This window comes from Poeciliopsis prolifica, unplaced genomic scaffold (genome assembly GCF_027474105.1).
Source record: "Poeciliopsis prolifica strain line A6 unplaced genomic scaffold, Auburn_PproV2 SCAFFOLD030, whole genome shotgun sequence".
Classification (NCBI taxonomy): Eukaryota; Metazoa; Chordata; class Actinopteri; order Cyprinodontiformes; family Poeciliidae; genus Poeciliopsis; species Poeciliopsis prolifica.
Genome location: NW_026562405.1, coordinates 2821588 through 2841602, shown reverse-complemented (window position 1 = coordinate 2841602; position 20015 = coordinate 2821588). Strand labels below are relative to the sequence as shown.

The 20015-nt window shown below is 35.6% G+C and overlaps 1 protein-coding gene across 3 annotated transcripts in view; it reads right to left on the bottom strand.

Annotated features, from left to right (window-relative positions):
* LOC129372864 (metabotropic glutamate receptor 4-like) overlaps positions 1-20015 on the bottom strand; it is a 173117-nt gene that overhangs the window by 126856 nt on the left and 26246 nt on the right. For all 3 annotated transcript variants that reach the window (XM_055050403.1, XM_055050405.1, XM_055050402.1), the window contains one exon: positions 10656-11683. In XM_055050403.1, the coding sequence (XP_054906378.1) occupies positions 10656-11210 (555 nt within the window). In that variant the 5' untranslated portion in view covers positions 11211-11683. The remainder of the gene's footprint in view (positions 1-10655; positions 11684-20015) is intronic.

The following is a 20015-nucleotide window of genomic DNA, read 5'->3' as shown; positions in this document are numbered from 1 at the left end:
TTCTATGTTAAAAGCAGAAACCTCGATTCATATACAAAACATATGATTGGTTGGCATCTCAGAAAAACAGACAGATGGCTGAATGTCTGGATCAAGATTCTCAATGGAGATTTGTCAGCGCTTCAAAATACAAAAATGTTGTTATGTCTAATCAGTCTCAAGAATGATTTGGCTGTATTTGGCAAGAGGAGATTATAACTAAACAAAATATGATTATGAAGTAAAACAATTATGCAGGAATAAACAGCATGTTGCTGAGACAAGTCTTACAAGCCAGCACCTGCCTCCACTAATGTATCTTTTATTGTATAAAAACAGCAAAGAGAATCAGGTCACTCTTAAGAAAATGGATCACAGGGAATTAAATGAGAAATTGTTTTCAATTATGAAATCATATTAAACTGTTACTGCTGTTAAAATGCATGCCTTAAAGTCGTCTTTGCTGTCAGGACTTTTTTTTTCTTTTCAGAAGAATGAGTCATGATGAATCAACACTTACTCACCAAGCAAGAAAATAAAAAGAAAATCAGCAATAATAAAATAGCACACCATTTTATTGAGCGCAAAGACTGCACTTGAAGCATGTTTAATCAGTTAATTACTTATGTTAGTGCTGAATTAATTATTATTTTCGAGTCAAAAATCTAAACAACAAAACACTGAATAAAGACTGTGAAGCATGAAACCCCTGGAAGACCATGTCTCCTGCAGAGATTATTTATGAATTAAGATGCTGTGGAAAAGGCAACCAAAATGCATTGGCTTACACACCACATGCCTGCAAAACTGTTTGTACAATACAAGCATGAATATATAGTGTTCAAACAATGTTAAGGATGCTATACCAAGATTGTATATGTCATTTTTGGAGACTTGTCTTTGTAGGTAGAGTCTGTCATATTCAGTTTACATGATTCATTAGGTGATTTAAGGTGGATAATTACAACCAATTAGTCTCATCTGTATTTGATTAAAAGCTTCATTAACAACAAAAGCTTGAATTAAAATGCAGATTTTCAATCTGATTATCTTTTTGAGTGCACATTTTTTTCTATTATTAAAGTCAGATTTGTTAAAATAAGATGCTTGTGTGTGATTAGAAATGACAAAGGCATTCCTAAAAATAAAATAAGAGTATATTAGGGCTGCCAGGGGTATAGTCATGATGCATTGCACTTTGCATTCATTCTATGATTGAGTAAAGTTTCTGATGATGTAGAGTTATAGTCTTTAGTTTACGATTTTCCTCATTTATAGTTCCTGTTTTAGTTTGGTTAGTCTGGTTCTTTCTGTGCTCAGTCCTTTTTACTTCTGTTACCTATTCTTCATCATCAATGTCTTCTTCCACTGATCATCTCATCTTATAGATATTTCACTCTGTTTTGGAATTAAAATCTATCTCCTGGCTTTCATTATGTATTTTTTAGCTTTTGAATCAAATTGTTGATATTTGTTTTCTGTAAGTTTTTTATTAAATGTATTTTTTTAAATCTATAATTTCCCTGCCTTAGGTTTTCCATACAAACCACTGACATGTATTATTATATTATTGAGATTACACCAGTTAAATTCTTAATATGTTTGCCAACGAACCTTTTGCATGTTTTCAAACCATATTAAAAAATTGTTAGTGAAATTTAAAAATTTAAGTATAAATCTGCAAGGAGTATGAATTATTTCAGCTGTAGAAATATCTGCCAGAAATTCATTGTGAATTTTTTTTATCTACCAATCAGAAATTGACTTAAAAAGCAGAAAACTGTATGTAGAGTCTAACAAAAGCATTGCATTTAGATAAAATCATTAGAAGCCCTGTGTGTTGAAGATCTATAATACAAGGGATAATTTGGTCAGAAGATAAATTTTGGGGATTTGATAGATCAGAACAAAACAAAAAACTATTAGAATATTTCCTTCATGTTGAGGTCAAATCAGCCCAGCTCTGTAGGTGCAAGCAGCTGGTGCATGAGCAGAATGAAATAACATGGATAATGCTGAAAAACCCTCTGGCAAAAATGAACAGATCACATCTGATGATATCTGACTGATCAAAGCATAAACCTTTGACAAATAAAATCTGTTACTTCATGTGTTTTAAATAGCAAAGAAAAGGCAATTGTAATAAAACAAAGTTGATAGCTTATCAATCAGTGAACATTTTGGTAATGGCACAGCAAGAAACCAGAAACCAGAAAGGATGGGATAAAGAAGAGGAAAGAATAGCATTGAAAATGACTGAAAATGGAAAAACACCACCCTGCTACACCAAGCAAGATTATCATCTGCAGCTTCCACAATGACTTACAGTACTCTGGCCAAAATGGCTCTCATTGTAAAATTGCAAAGTAACAGCACTCAATGCAATTTTTCAGTGTCCGTTGGTTTTCCCATTTTAAAGGAAAAAATGGTACAGACAAAATCATTTGTCAAAATGTGATGAAATATACTCATACTGATCCCCTATGAGTAAACGTGACAGTAATTCATTCCATGAAACATGTCTCTGTAATTAGGCGTCACATTATATGTAAACGACAATTCAGCTTCACCAATATTTCTCCCTGATGTTTAAACGTGACATCTTTTTAAGGTAAAGTCCACGCAAAAATATGAAGTAGTCAATGTGAACAATCATGTTGTCACTTGCTCACTAAATGAGAGGGCTTGGTTGACGTGAGACGCCTCGATGGGCTCGGGCTAGTTAATCTTGATATAACTGTCACTCCCACAAATGAGCAGCTAAATCAATTTTGGCACCAGGCCGTCATTAAACTGTGTCACTGGAAGGTTTATGAGGGGAATAGAAACCATCAGAACAAGGTGAGACAAAGCATGAAATTTCATGACCCATTTTTGGGGTTTTCAAAATTCATCATACGGGGGAAGCATGCTGAGGGAAAATTAAAAGAGGAGTACTGAATATTTAAAAACTGATTTAAAAAATACAACCATGTAATCTACTTTAATCCAGAATACTTATATCTGATTAAATGCTCTTAAAGGGTAACCCACTTTCACCCACGAAGTAAGTAAAATGTGTGTACAGAACACAAATTCATGCCCTACAATTAATACTACATGAATTTTATTTTAAGCATGTGAACATCCTTATTCCATTTTTCACACAATATTCGAGGGCTGATCGTTCATGATTTTCTTGAGTTAACTTAGGAAGGTTTAATCAAGTGATTCCACAAGACAAAATATTGCCAAAAAGAGTATTTGCTTGTTGCATTTATTGTTACAAATAATAATCATAGTTATTAGTATCACAATGAATACAATTTTAAACTTATCTTACCCCTTCTGTACATTTTCAGTTAGATACAAAATTCCTCATCTGCTATTTTCCCATCAGAGAATAAAAAATAAATATCTGAGATTTTGTGGCACATTAGTTAATCATAAAAGCTGAACATTTACTGATTTTATGCAAATGAATTGAAGCTAAAATGAGTAAAGTCAGGAGCAGAAGATCAACTGGGGGCAAATAACCATTAACTTGCTGAAAGAGAATGCAACAAAGCAGATGGTGAAGACCTCTGGGAACCGAGGATTCGGTGCAGCTTTGACCACAGGACAGCTGCAAAATAGATCAGCTTACTCACTGAAGGAGCTCAAGAAAGACACTGCTGGCTCGTCATCCTCTTTACAGGTTTCTGTGCGGCGAGGCTCCTGCTGCAGGTAGATACTTTGAATCAGATCGACACTGACGCCGCTTTTCTCACACATTGTTATGTAATTGCAGCTTTACTATAAGTGTTTTCTTCTTAAGAACTTACTCCAAAATGAGTCATAACTGCAGAAAAAAAAATCATGTGTAAATCCACACATGTTCCTCTTCAGGCTGAATTAGTTTAGAAAAAGGGATTCTGTGTAGTCTTCTAACTTGAAATATATTTGCTTTCAACATGCATCAATCAGCTAATGCTTTTTTATATTTGAAAAATGAGTCATTGTTCAGTTCTGACATGTCTTGCTTCACTGTATTCAATATTTTTCTGCAAAACCAGACAAGATTGTTGTATTTTATTTTTCAACACTGTGGCTCAGGTTTTTAATGATTTTCCAGGGAATATTTATTTCGAAAAAAGAAAACTCATGATCATTTCTAAGTGAATGAGACAGAAAATCCCAGCTGGGGGGATTGTCTGACACCGAGTTATAATTTGTAGTTTAGATTCAATCCAAATAATTACATAAAATAAAATTTCTTTCTTTTCACACATATTGAGTTTTTAATTTTTTGTTTCTGAGATCTTTAGAAAATAAAAGGTATATTAGATTGATCAACACAAAGAAAAGTTTTATTTTTTTTTTCTTGCAAAAAATATATTCATAAATTCTGTATACAAATGCATAATTTAAAAACCAGTCAGTCAGCTAATCAGATTCTTTGTTCAGGGCAGCAGCAAACTAATGTCAGAACGAGGAGCCGGTGAAATGATTTCCAGTGAGCGTTAAAGGGTGGAACACTCTGAGCTTCTTAAACTTGGGTCACTGCCTGGCTTTTGAGCTACTGATGTGCACCACAGAAGTCAAGAAAGTAAATGTATAAAAACTGTTTTATTTTCTGGTGCACAGGAACGAGGCTTTTGTTATGGTTGAGTTAAAAAGGAAATCCTTTTATCGGAGCCTCCTGCTGAGCTAAACGGGTAGTGTAATCTGCCTTGTAGGTGATGTGTGGCAACTTTATGAGCAAATCTGCAAGGCAAATGAATAATGTAATCATCTGACATAGCTTGTGTGTGATCATGAATTATCTTTTCCCTGAATGCTTGTCACTTCAGGTCCCACTTCTCTGAACAACACTAAAATATTCTTGAGTTGCAGCTGCAAGTCCCTGTGTTGGAATTACATAAGGTTAAAGTAAAATATTCATCGAGCTGCTTTGGACCACATCTGTATGCATCTGAGTGTGCTGAGGAAACACTTTACTGTAAACCTGCCAGCTATGCGAAGGTAGCTGTGGCTGTTGCTTGGTTAAAAGGAGTTTGCTTGCAAATGTGCCTGATTGCTTTTGGTGTTCACTTGTTTCTCTGTGTCAGTCATTTATGTGCACACTGTGTGTCCCTGAATGCTGCCAGTTTTGCACAGCGCCTCTGTGCCCATGTAAGTGCGTGCTCATGTGCATGCCTATATGTCCAAGAATCTACTTGTCTTCATCAGTATGCTGAGATGGTGTTTATGTGCAAGCATCGGCTCCATTCAAAGCAAACATTTATGTCTGGCTGCAGAGCTAGTAAAGGCAGTTGTTCTCTCTGCAACCTGGATCCTGCAGTAAAAGAGTTGCTGATGCAGACGACATTATAAGAAGCTGTAAAGTTAAAAACCTCAGCAGGTCCAGCTGAACCATATGGGATCATGCTGACCTAAATATGTATATATTAAATTCATCAGTGGTTGGAGTCAATTACATTTTATAATATAGTTAATTGTAAAATAAATGAGTCAAAACTAATTGAATTTTAATCAAAAACCATACATCAACAAAATAAACATTCATATTTCAAAAACCAATTTTGCTGCTAAATTACTGAACAGGCACATGAGCTCAACAACATATATCAATCAATTTATCTCATGTCAAAAGTTGTCTTTTTTGATATTATTATGTCTGTTTCTCAATTAAATTGGATGTTGAATAATTAGCCAGAAAATTAGAAAATGTTTGATGTCAATAACGTGATTCAGAAACCCAAGTGATCGTCAACAGTAAAATCCCACCACGTTGATCTACTCGATACGCTGACAGACAGGATTTGCTTCATAATCCTCAGCTTTTTAAACGTAAGACCAGGAATTTATAAAGTATACAATGAAGCTGAAGTGAAAGAAGATCAGAGAAATGTAAATTTAATATGCAAGGACAATGTTTTGGCACATTAATGAGTAAAGAACAAGCAGTGTGTTAATGACAAAGGATTTGAGGCTTCCATGTGAGAATGGGATCAGGAGCACGCTGCGGGAGACGCTCATTAGACAGTTTTGCTACCTGTGTGAGCAAAACTGCTGAAATACTTCATCCACGGAAGATAGCAGTATGTTCAGAAACAACAACATTGTAAACTTGTTTGTATTTTCGTCAGTACAGGACAGCACCTAATTGGAAAATAAAGCCAACAGTACAAATTTTGAAAAATGTATAAAAGAAACAGAGAACTCAATGTGTGTTTTACACTGGGTTTACTGACAAAGCTGGAGGCTTTCACAAGCAGGAAACATCCCATGAGATTTTAATACTTTTGAATCATGGAGATTATCCGATAATACATAGACTGCAGGCTGTTCCTGAGATATTGCATTAACTTATAGATAAATAAACATAAAAAACAAATATGTCATTTAGCTCCTCATAAAAATTTAGAGCCCAGCCAAAATAACACTTACAAAATTGAATGAATGGATTTGATAAAGTCATAAACTGATAGACAAAAATATAAGTTTATGGGTTTTTGTGTCATTTTCTTTTGGTTCTTTATAAGTTTGTTTTTCTTCAGTGAAGCAATTTATTCTGCCTATGCTTATTTGTCATGTGTAACTCTGTGTTGATGTTTGTGCCATTTGGTTTAAAGTCAGAAATAATAAATTTGAGTCCAAACTGTGTCTATTTCTAAAATTTGCCGTCGTCAATAATAATGAACTTGTAAAATTCTGAACATCAACTTCTAGTTCTAAACAGTAAAAAAACAATGATTTCATATTGTAAATAAAGCAAAACAAAAATAAACCTAACTTAATTTAAGAGAACGTAGATTATTTTTTTGTGTGAATTGATGCAATTCCAATGAACCGAGCTCATCAGGTCGCTGACAGTAAAGCACATTAACACACCTGAAGCCATTGGTAGCTTTATGGTGTTGGGCGAGAAGTTGTGTAGTTTAAAACAAACCGAGTGAAAAGTTACAAACTAGCTAGATGTGTTTGAGAAGAGGTTAACTGGAGCTTCATCATCCTTGAAAGACTTGCAGTTTGAACTATTCATCATCCTGCGTTTGACTTCTGCTGACAGGATGGCACCATGCAGTTTATTATGCAGGGTGATAATGACCAATAAAGATCTAATCCAATCTACTGTATTACACTCTTTCTGATCAGAATCCAATTATTCCCCCAGTAAAATAAAAATAATAAATGGTTTAAACAGTGAATTTATGCTTCATAAAAAAGTTTTAATTTTCTGAGTTGACACTAGAAAACAAGCTTGTTCATTTAAGATACTGTTTATGGTGAGGACAGACAAAGATTTACATTTTTTGCCACAGAGATAAAAAGTTTTCAGCAGCCCAAACAAGGCTGTCAATCATAGGAATACTGCATTCCAAGCATGGTAGCTGAAACATTATGTTTGGGAATGCATTGTTTGCACAAAGCAGATGAAATAATGAGAAAGAAAAGCTTCGTCCAAATTAACAAACCCAACAGCAAGATAGTTGGAACTTGAACATATTTGGATTTTCTACTAACACAATGATTCCTAACCCACATCAGAATTTTTTTTTTTTTTTTTTTTTTTTTTTTTTTGACAAAGAAAATCAAGCTATTCTTAAACTGGTGAATATTTGCTTGGTAAAATATCCAGCAGGAATTATAATGAATAGTCTCCATGGTTCCCTGAGATGTTTAATCAAGGTCTCTTTTGTCAAGGTACATCTAATAGAATATCAGTGTGTTTGTGTTTGAGCTTGAATATAAAGCATCATTTCCTATTTTGAATTGTCCAGATTAAAGGTACAGTGAAAAGGCCCAAATCTAAGAAAAATGTCTATATGTGTATCTAAAGTTCTCACCAATAATGTAGTTACATAGCAGTTATGGGCAATGTTTCACTTGGGCTATTGTATTTTATTGACTCTACTCTCACAACTGCAATTATCATGTATGACATAAAGATTCCTACAATCAATGAAAGACTACATCCACTAATCATAGCTCAGTGATAATATTGTGTCCCACTGCAAACTCTCTCCAGATGGTAATGATCACAATGTAATGCAAAAGATAAATCATTTAGTATTGCACAGAATACCAACTTGGATCAGTATCAAGAGCAAAATATTCTAATATGGTGACACCTCAGTCTTTACTCTGATTAACTTGGATGCATTCTTTCAAAAAGAAGCCATTTCCTCTATGTCTGTCAGACAAAGAGGACAAAGGGGCATTCTTCCTAATCCTTAAACCTAAAACTGTTGTTGAATGAGATAGAAACTGCCAACAAATACACTGATGCTCATATATAAAAGATAGAACAATGAGCTCCAAATTTAACTCTGGCTCATCTTTTAATGTCACTTTAATTGAATAACTTGCAAACAAGAAACATGTTGAACTGGCAATAAATCAGCACCAGACATTATTTAATTAAAAGCATGTTCTTCCAGTTTCTGGCTTGCACTCTAAAAAAGATGCTTATGAATATTTCAAACTTATTCCAAACTGAAACATCACCAGTGATATATGCTCTTGCATTTTTGCTATCTTAGCATTTTATCTAATAGAGATACATTAGTGTGGGGAGATACAATCTATTTTTTGATATATCCATGCATGATAATTCTGGCCTGATCAACAATATTGAAACTCCAATATCTTAATGTTAATTTATGATCTATGATTTTCTCGTTTTGAGCAAAGCTAAATCAGAACTCAGATTTGCATAAGTGAGGCCCCAAGACAGTTTTTGGCTAACCCACAAGGCCACAAAGACTTCATCCCAAATTGTTTGCGTCAAAGTGAAAATTACAAAGAGTCACACCATATTAACTCTAAGCTAAAAGTAATTATTTTAACCAGGAGAAACAGTTTTACATGGCTCCACCTGGTGGTGAAGGTAAAACAGCTGATCTTGCCTTACCATGTCCTGGAAGACCATTAAGCTAACAATATCACACCTCCTGCTAACTCAGAGAAGGTGAAACTTATTTAAAAGTTTATTTCAAATATCAGCCTGACGTATTCATGACTATCATGGGTTGTAAATCAGGGCTCTATGTCTTTACCTGAATGTAACATATCACCTTGAAGATATTTTCACTGTAACTGCAACACAACAGGATCACTGAAACAACTTTATAAAAGTGGTTCCTAAGAAGCAATAATCAGCTAATTGTTTATTTGGAATCTGCAGCAGTCCAAACTATTTTCCACAACTAATTTAGGGGAACATGGTTGTATGCATATGGGTGGGTTGTTTTTCTAAGGGTGAAGACATCTTACGTCAATAATTGAACAGAATTGCCTCAAGTCTAAATGATCTACACTTTGTGAATAACTGAAGTTAACTTTCAAATAATTATAAAGATAGTAAGTAAACTAAATTATACTTAAAATTAATCTAAAAAAAATAACTGAAAAACAATCACAATGCGCCTTCTATTTATTCTGTTTGCTTGGCTATGGTATTGTTTGCTATCATAATTGTTTGGTATGATAATATAGAGGTTGTAATTTTCTTATTGTGACAGCACTTCAAGCAATAAAAGTATTATGTCCATTAACATTTGGCAGGAGTGCTGGAAAAAAAATAATAAACCAGGCAAACAGAGAGAAACGCCATGCATTATAATCTCAGGCCTTCGAGCTGTAATATCTGACAATGTAGCTAATGATTATTTTTATGACTTATTTTTCTCCAAATATTGTGGAGATTAAAACAATTTTATGGTTCAGCAAAGAGCCTATTCCAGTCTCTGGAAGCTAAATGCTTATCAGACATTTGGTTTTATTTACTTGAAAATCTACTTCTTTTATTCTCTTTATAAACAGAGCTGTTATAAAAAATGTATTACCTGTTGAATAGCCCGGTTCTTTTTTTACACCTGTAACCCACTGCAGAGGTGGAGACAGCTGCAACATTCAGCAGTACTTGGAAAGAAAAGGTGAAGTGGAGTGTGCTTATGTTCGACATGTATTTTTGTGCAATATCAAGACATCTCCCTGCTCTTCCTACCCCGTTACGACTAAGGCATAGGATTATCATAAATTTTAAAGTCCAAGTGTTGACTGAAACAAAAGAAATGTTGCTTGTGTCAATTGTGACTGAATTATGTAATCCACTGCACCACTGAAATAACTATAAAGTATGTGCAATATCCACAAATCCGTGGCAGCAACATGACAGTAACTCTATTTTTTAATGCCAACCTGTATAAAGCAATCATACCTTCAGCAAAGAAAAAAGAACCAGGACATTTGCAACAGCTGACTGGCAAGAAAACAAAATATGTGTTAAATAATTCATCAAATGTCCAAATGCGTATGAACAGAACATATTTTTTCCGTAGTGTAAACACCTAACTGATTGTGTGAAAGGCTTTGGGGAAAAAATGAAATCAGGAATCTTATTAATCACTCCTGTATTGTGACAGGTAATACCTCTCATTGCCTAGCAACCCGAGTCCTCCGGGGCAACAGTCAGAATGATGAGATTTACAATGGGATCTCTTCTCTGAAGTTATGGGAATGTCCTTTGTGTTGCTGCAGACATGGCGCACAGACATCCAGTGTTCTTTTATACTTCAGCTACTGATGTTCTTTTTCAGTTATTAATTATTCAAACAAATTCTCTGTATGAAATGATCAATAAAGCAAACACACCATAAATCTTTTCTCTGCTGTGTTTTTCTCTGCATTGCATTCTTGCGGTATCTTACCTTAAACAGGCGCAGAATGTTGGCCACCATGATGGAAACGGAGCTTGAAGACGCGCCGATGACGCCCACCACCCTCTCAGGTTTGGTGATGATTGGCGCCCCCCCGCCGAGGCATTTGACATCTGTCCCATCCTTCTCGATCAGAGCCTGGACGAAAGTGAGCGACTGCTCCAAGGCGTGAGTGTCCCTGGAACAGGTGTCCAGGATCCTTGCTCCCAGTGTGATGTTAGGCAGGAGATTATTATCATTATTTATACGGTCAAGGGCAAAGAGCATGGCTTCCAGTCTGTGTATACCCTTCTCCTTCTTCAGCTCCCCGCAGGGTTTGCCATCATGGCCCCTGGCATGCACAGGGAATAGCCCACCTAAGGAGATATCTCCGTCAATGCGGATGGAGTTCAGATGCGTTTGTCCTGGCCCTTTGGGTTTGGCAGCCAAAGAGGCCTTGAGGGAGCTGCAAAGCAGCAGCAGCAGCAGCACCAGCAGAATGCGGATGTTTCTCTGACAGCCATTCTGATTCAGCCTACAGGCTAGAGGCTGAAACATGATCACCATCCGAGCACGAATCCACACCAGCAATCAGGAAACAACAATAGCCAGGTATTATTTTATGATGGCCAGAGGGTTAATTGCACTGCCTCTTGAAGCAGTTTTCACAGAAAAGGATTCCTCTCATGTCTATGCCCTCTCTCAGGCATTCAATTAGAGTAGAATATGAGCTTGGCTCTTTCTCAGGATGTAATCCTCCTTCTTTCTTTTCTTCTACTCACTCCATCCTTTGACCACTGTTGTGGGCAGCTGTTTTTTGTCTTCTGTTATTCTTTGGAGATCCTTCACTCGGGGCATTAACAAGAACAAAGGTGAACGATAAGCTTTTTTCCTCTTTTGTCTCTCCCTCCCTGTCTTTGTGTCTCTTTCCTCTCTACCTCAATCAGAAGTTTTTAATCTCCACTATTCCCCTGGGCAGGGATTTGGTGTATGTCAGAGCCCTCGGGCCGTCTCAGGTCCACAGGCTTCAGAGCGAATTCCTGAAAGATGAAAAAGAGAAGTGAAGTGAGACAGTGCTCAGAGAAAACAGAAAAGGGCAAAGGAATTTGAATTAATAAAAGCTTTTCAATAGTGGTTTTTTAACTTAACCTTTTAACTGTAGCATTATGAAGAAGGAGGAGACAGTTATGTTTAAAAATGTCTTTCTTTCCTGTTTTCGCAGCATCTGCCCACATTTGATATTCCAATCCCTTTTGCTTTGCTGTTACATAACAGCCTTTTCTGAAATTGATGTCAAAATTCTGCAAAATTCTATGAGTCTTTTGTTTCGCTTTGCTTTCACATCAGAGAAACTGAAAAAGAACATGATTTTTCTGTTGTTCCAGAAACAAAGCCTGTGTTGTGAGTAGTAGCAACACATAAAGTGTTAACATCACCGCCTCAATACCTAACAGATGATTTCTCAGATTACGAGTTTAAGGAAAATCTCAAAAGGCCTGAGTAATCTATAAAAAAGTTAATGCTTTGAGCCTTACCTAGGGACATTTGTTCATGGTGGGCAAAAAAAAAATTACACATATTGTAATGTATGGGACTCATATGTGGGTCTTAAAGTCTCTCAGGCATTTCTAAATCTGTGGCTCACAGGCAAGAAAAATACAAGAGAAGAGCAAAGGAAAGCTCTGAGTAATTGCTCTAAACCTCTTATGGTGTTATTAAAAAATAAAAAGTAGATTTCATTTTCAAAGAAGCCCTGAAATTACTCTTTTCCACACATCGATCTGCTCCCTGCAAACACTTCACACCTTTTAGACAAAGATGCACACTGACCATCATGCTGCTATGAACCAGGCAAATGAGCTTTTTTTTATAAGGTTTTTCACACATTGGTGGCCCTTATTTGCAGCAGATCAGACAGGAAATTAATAGAGGGAGAAGAGGGTAAGACATGCAACAAAGGTCTCAGGATCGAGAATCAAGGCCTGACAGCGACATACAAAGTATATTGTTACAACACTTGGGGTTAGATCAGATATTTACTAACTTGGGACAACTGGTAAAACCTTCAGCGATTGCCTTGTCTCTGCTTTCCTCCACAGGTATGCTGCTGCCTTTTGGTCTCTAGATTATTTTTGATTGCACATGACAAATCTCTCACCTACATCATCCACTCAAACACACCATACACCATTGATCTCATTGAGTTTTAACCTCTATAAAGAACACTTTCATTTTGACCTTAGTTTGTGCTGAGTAAATGTATACTTCAGAAAACCCTTCTACCTCTGCACCATGCACCGCCCCAAAGGAGAAATCCTGAACAATCAGCATATACAGAAAAACAAACGTTAGGCAGTTAATAAGGACACCTGCCTAGTTTTTCAGAAATTGCCATTTAAAAATTACTATGAAGATTTTTATGGCCAATTAAGTTGTAGCTGACTAAATAGAACCTGAGAAAATCACTGAAACTCCCCAAAAAACTTTTACAAAAGGCTTTTCTTTTTGTCTAATCTGTCTTTTGGCCTTTGACGAGTACATTTCTTATGCAACCACAACCGCCCGCCCCAATATAGATTATGCTGTAATTCACCCAAGCCGATCAGATGAGCCCTCAGGGCACAACCTGTGACTCAGCAGGACAGATGTGTGCAGTGTGTCATCACACCCCCACTCCTTCCGACCAAAAGCAATTAATGCAACATTTTTCCCAGCATGGTTTTTATGTCTATATCAGATTCTGCTGACACTGTAAGATCATAAAGTTTTGCTTTTCTGGTCGTGATGAGAGAAAAACAAGTGTAGAGACAGAAAGTGCTTTCTGGAATATGCTTTATTCGGCCAATACACAACCAGGATTATGATTTTACTTCTGTTTTTCTTTCCCTATAGGTTCTTAAATGTGAGCTTTGTGTTTGCATGGGTTTACATGAACTTGCTCATACAGCAATGTTCTTAAGGTTAAACTGCTTTGCTAAATTCCTGTAGCAGCTAACTGCTTTGCTGTACTACTGCAGGCTTGTGGCCTGTGTTAGTTATATTTCCAAGCCTTACCAATAATGTAACAGCACAAAACATTTTAGTTAATATTCGTGAGTATGGAATTTAGTTTCATTTAGTGTACATGAGTCATAAGTTACTGTAGCTGTCACCCTCCAGTTCCTGCAGCGATTGACAGATCTATAATTTCCACAGACAAATAAAACAATCCAGTGTTTTAATGGAACAAACTCAGAGAACCTTTGTATATCTTTATGTTTTTATGTTTTTTCTTTTCATTTCAGTTTTTCTGAAAAAGTTTATGTTTACTTAAGTTTTAACAAGCTCATCTATGTTCTTATACACAGTAATACCTTGGGTGTCATATGTCATTATGCAGAATATTTTTCTGAAACAATTAAAATTCATAGTTGAGTTTGGATCTGTCACCACATTTTGAATATCGACCCCTTTTGCAGGAGATCTAATTTACTACTAATTTACTAAGTTATTTGCTGTCCTTTTGAAATGAGAATTAAGTCAAAATAAGCCAAGACAGCACAGATTGTGCAACTTGGCTTTGGAACCAAATCCATAAAGTTAACGTCAATAGAAACATGAAGTCACTCAAAAGTTGTATGTGGAGTGCCTTGCAATAAACATCTGATCCTGCTGCAGCTCTTCCCTAAGATCCAGTTGAAGAATGGAAGAAGAAGCTAACTTAAAGGACAGAAAACCTTCAAACAATAAGCAAGAATGGGATGAGGCCAAGTTATTATGTTAAAACAATTAAACATCCTGATGGATTTTGTAGGATGTTAAACAAAACATATTCTGTGTACCCAAGCTAGAAAAAAAAAATATATATATATATATATAGAGCAGTACTAAAAAAAGCTTTTTTTTCTCTCTAAAACAGTATTTGCAAGCCATGTCTTTCTCATTTATTTCACTACAGTAAATTTGAATCTACACACATTGACACATTTATTATTTATTCTTTTTTTTTTTTTTGTGGTATCACAGAATCAAAGACATTCCCAAACACAAAGTATACGACTACCAGCCATCTTGTGAGTTGATGTGTGCAACCTGTTAAATTTTGCCATAGTAATAAGCTCTGAAGGAACAATCTCCTTGCACACTGTGGCAGAATGGGGTTGTAGACATTGGTTTTCTAGCAGAGTACACCGAGGCCTTGGATCAGCAATGGCTGAGATTCATTGAGAGCATATTGGAAGTGACAAGGTCCTTTGAATACACTCAACTATCTCCTACTCAGTGAGAAGTAATTTTTCAGACTTGATTCTCTGCAGGCCGAGTTTAACTGCTTGCAGAGCAAGTGACAACTGGGAGGCCAGCCAGCTCACCTTAGCCCTGTAACCAAATGCAACTGTACATTTAACATTAGAGCAAGCTCTGAGATTGAAAGAGCAAGTACTGCTGCAAACTGACACTCCGGGGTATGAATAAGACACAAAAAAGTAAATAAATAATAATACCAGCTATGAGAGCTAAACTTTTCAAACAAAACAAAAATGTTCTGCAAGACTGGAGAATGAAAGACAAATGTCATCAAACTTCATGATTGTGGAAAAGAATCACTGGCAGCATGACAGCCCATAAGTCTTCTTCAGACTGAAAAACATTTGCCAATCTATGAAAATACCTCATCTGTGCAACAGCTGCAGAAAGAAGTCACATAAATCACAGATCACATAAAACACTTTGATGATGGGTCTGTTTTGCTATATTGTAGATCAATAGCTTATGGTGTTCCATTACTGGAGATAATGCAAAATAACTCTTTCAGTATTACCTTGAAAGATCTCAGTGCATGATCTGCAATCCTCCCATAACCCATGGAAAAAAAAATAATCTCAGAAACTGTCATCACTTATCTGACGCTCAGATATTCCTTTTTAATGAATCTCTGAAGTTGGGACAAATGCACTCTTCAGGCTTTCATTCAATGTGGCATGCATTGACGAACAAGCTGAATGAGAATAAAATGTTGGAAACCTGGTCATATATAAGTAAAGTAATTGTTTTAAAACACAGATGATGAATGGAAAATCTCATTTATTTGTCAGAATTTTTAAGTCCCCCTTTGTTTTCAGCTTGCTTTCAGCACAGGCAAAACAAACACAAAAAAGTCTCCAATGATACAAAGACAACATAATTGTATATTTACAGATGGCTCTATAATGGCAAATCTCAAACATTCACTGTAGTGACACTGAAAACAACAAAAAAATGATAAGTAGCTGGAAAATGTCAAAGGCAGCTGCAGGAAAACTGGAGATTTATATCAGGGAAGCAACCTTTTCCTAGGTGTAAAAGCATATTTCAGAACATTCATTTATTTCGAAAGGCCATAAAATAACCTTGAGGCAAATAAATACCTATTACAGCACAGATGTACAAACTAGAGCTACTAAAGCAACTCTAACTTATTATTACACCTGTAACTGGTAACTAACTGCTAATTGGTAACTCTGTATTTGTGCAGTGATAATGTATTTGCAATCATAAAAGTTATAATTTCTCCACCAGAAAGCTTAATACTATTTTCCAAATTTTTCCTCAGAGATAATTTTTCTTCACAAATGCCGGTTGGTAATGTCCTTAGCTTTTTTTTTTTTTTTTGCAAGATGAGAGCTCACTGGGGAAATTATGCTTTACTACATGGTGCATGTTTAGATTGTGTAATATAGATGAGAAAAGTGCTAATACTGCAGCAGGTAACTTTTATAAAAATACATGTTTTTTTTACATATTTGTGAAATCTGTCACTATGTTGTGACGTGTCTATATATATATATATATATATATATATATATATATATATATATACTTAGTTTGTTGGGGGTTTTAGTAAAATTATACTTCATTTCACTTATGAAAAGAAAAAGTAATAATAACAGCTGTAATTGTCTGAAGGATATTTATTTTTACAAGTAAGGTAAGTGGAGCAGATTAATATTACAGAATGGAAACTTGGACAAATTACTTTTTCTTTTCATAAGTGAAATCAAGTATAATTTAACTAACTCGCCCCAACAAATTGTACACATAGCCAACTGCTTCTGACAACATTTGCAAAAAATACTTAAGCTGGAATATTAAATTATTAAACAGATATATGATCATAAAATCTAGGATTTACTCTTACAAAATAGACAAGATATGTAATATCAAGAAAGCCTTTAAACTATCTTTACCGAAATATTACCTGATTGCACTTCAAGAGCAATTTTCCAATCATGCAAAGAAATCAAATTGTGCTTTCCAGTACATCGCGTTAACTGATTCTCACATCCTTGTAGTGCTGGATTTTACTTTGACATACACATGCTTACAGAAATCACATTAAAGTCCACTGAGTAAAGGTGGATTTTAGTGTACTGGCTAAAGAAGCACGAAAACACAACCTCCCTTTAAGCAGATGCAGGACTGCTGTACTTTCTGAGATACAGATATGATCTGTAGGCAAATAGGAGTTTTCTGAAAAAAACTTTATCTTAGACACTCCATGTTGCTGAAGCCTTTTCACGAATAAATCTGAACCATGAAATAAGCTAATAGTTGAATGGATCATTGTGTAGCTTGTCCCATCAATCCCATACTCACACTTTCTCTTGACAGCTTCTTAAAGCGGTCAGAGTCATTTTCTCTGACAGCTCACACTTTGCAGACAGTTTTTTTGAGTTCATCATCTTCCTGGGTTGGTTGACAGACATTGTCCCTGTTCTCTTCTGCACTAAAAATGCTGAAAAAACATTGAAAACTTACTTTCAGTCATTAATTAATTTGCTTTTCAACAACAGCACATCATAGCATAATAAAGCATGTACTTATCTGAAGGTTCACCAATCCACCAAAACATGTCAGGGGAAAATGTTTATCTTTCCGCTGACTGATCTCTATTACATATTTGAAGAAGAATGACAACATTTCAACAGTTCTACAACATTTCTGATAAGTTTAGATCTGTCAGCTTTCAACACCAGAATCATCACAGTATACAGGGAAAGAGTTCCTGGCTGGATCAAAAATGGCTGATACTTTCTTACATCCAGCTTATACCCACCCTGGCTGTGATCGGTTTTTCAGCTACAACTGCCAGGTATCTTAATGTCAAACACTGACATTAAGATACCTGTTTTTTTCTCATTTTGGATTCAACTCCAGGTTGGGTACAATCAGAGGCTTGCTTAATAAACTTTCAAGAGGTGCATTTTAAATTTTAAATCTTTCTTAATGAACTAGGATGTGTCCTTTAGGACATCTCTCCTCCTTGAGTTTGATGTGATTGTAATGCAGTTCTATGATGTATATGAAATCGTGACAAGTTTCAAGCTAAAACACAAGAATTTAAAACTGAAATTCACTGTTAAACAGACAGAATCAACCCCTTCACAGAATTTGTCTGTAAATAAGAAATTCAATTGCAAGAAAACTATTTCATGTTATATCTATTCTAAGTGATACACTGATGGTTTTTGTTATTGTTTCAGAAATATAACAAAAGTGATAAAACAATTTGAGGACAATTATTTTTACAAGATCGTGTAAGAAAAAGGTCACATCTGATTTGCACAAATAACAATTAACCTAATGAAACTTAGCTCCAGAAGCAGTAGTTTGGTCAAGAGTCATGAACCTCCTCCCTTCATTCAGTCTGGAAATGGCTTGTTTTTAAATCTACTTTAAAAATATCTCTTGCATTTCAGCATGCACAAACAAGTCAGTGAAGATTAAAAAAAAATACTCTACACTTTTGTTGCCATGAGTAACAATGCAACAAGAAGGATCTCTTCACTCAGAAAAACGTGTCCTTCTGATCTATTCATTCTGCTTACCCTTACAAATGCACTTTACCTGAAAACAAAAAAGCCTGCTGGATGTGCTCTTTGAAACAGACAAAGCCCTTCTGCAGACCTGACGGTGCACATTCACAAGGTTGCATGTTTTTTTTGTTTTTTTATCACATCACATTAGAGAGTTCACAGCTTCACACCAACCATTTTACTGTCTATTTTGCAAGAGGATTATAAAAACAAACAAGGGTCCAGCTGGAATCAGGGGTTATATGTGTTGTAAGCAGATGAAACCTGAGGAGCTGCTACGTGGCAAACAATCCAGAGAAACTTTTAGCAGGAGCTCTCTTCTCATACATGGGCAGGAGGGGTTCTCTAATTGACACTCCAGCATGTTGATGCTGCACAGCAGATCAATAGGAAGGTAGAAGTGCTGCTGCCCAAAGGAAAATGAATGGAGAGAGCAGGGCTTAGCTGCACACAAGGACTAGAGAGCTTAGAGGAGACTGCCACTTTGTTTCTAATGAAAGAATAAAATTGCTGAATTATCCTATAAAAGATCCATCAATAATCTGGATCAAACTTGTAAGTGGTCGAAGGGTAATACTTTTTTTTTTCGAGCAGCAAAATTAGAAAACCACATTGCAATTATTTCAAACACAGCCAACAATCTGTCATGGACTTACTTTTTAGCAACGTTGCCCTTTAAATCTAATCTTGATCTTTAAAAAAATTAACAAAATAGATTTATTTTTTCAAAAACTGTACTCCACAGAGTTGGAGTTAGCAATGTTTCAGAAAAAAAGGTCCTGGGTGCAAATCCCAGCCAGCAAATTAATGCCTGGCATCTGTTTGTTCTCCCTGAACATACATGTTTCTAAGTTTTGCTTTGTCAAATGTTTTACATTATTCAGGCAAAACATAACTCTGCATAATAACTTATGCAGGGTACTTACCATCATTCAGAATTGCTTCATTTACTTATTACTGAAGACAGACAACGCCAGTTCTTTTACGCGTTATGCTCTACAATCCTGTAGATATATTCTGGTTTTATGTCATATTTTAATTACATAAAATTAACAAACCTCTTAAATAAAATCATGAAAAGATGAAGGCTCCTCCCCATGCACATGTTGTTTGTTTTTATGAGCTCTGTTTGACAAAGGATTTGTTATGCATAGTACAAATCATTGGACCATGTGCAGTTTTTTGATTGCTTCAATTGCTCACTTTACCTGAAACTTTCACCGCTGTTGCAGTTTGGTTCAATTCAAAAGTTTATTCTGCCTTAACACTTATTAGAGGGCCTGTTTACAAAGCTGGCACTGGTATAAATGTGGTTGAGTCAGGATACAACTAATCAAAATCCTTTTTCCGTAATAATAACAGAAACAACCTTTTCCTGACCCAAGAATCTTTTCAATCACTGTGAAAATAGGTAATGTTCATATTAATGCAATAATAATCAGCATGTCAATATCAATTATAGCAAATTTCCACAGTTCACTTTTTGGACACTAGAATTTCTGACTTAATATTCTCTGAAACAAAAAAACATGTTAAACAT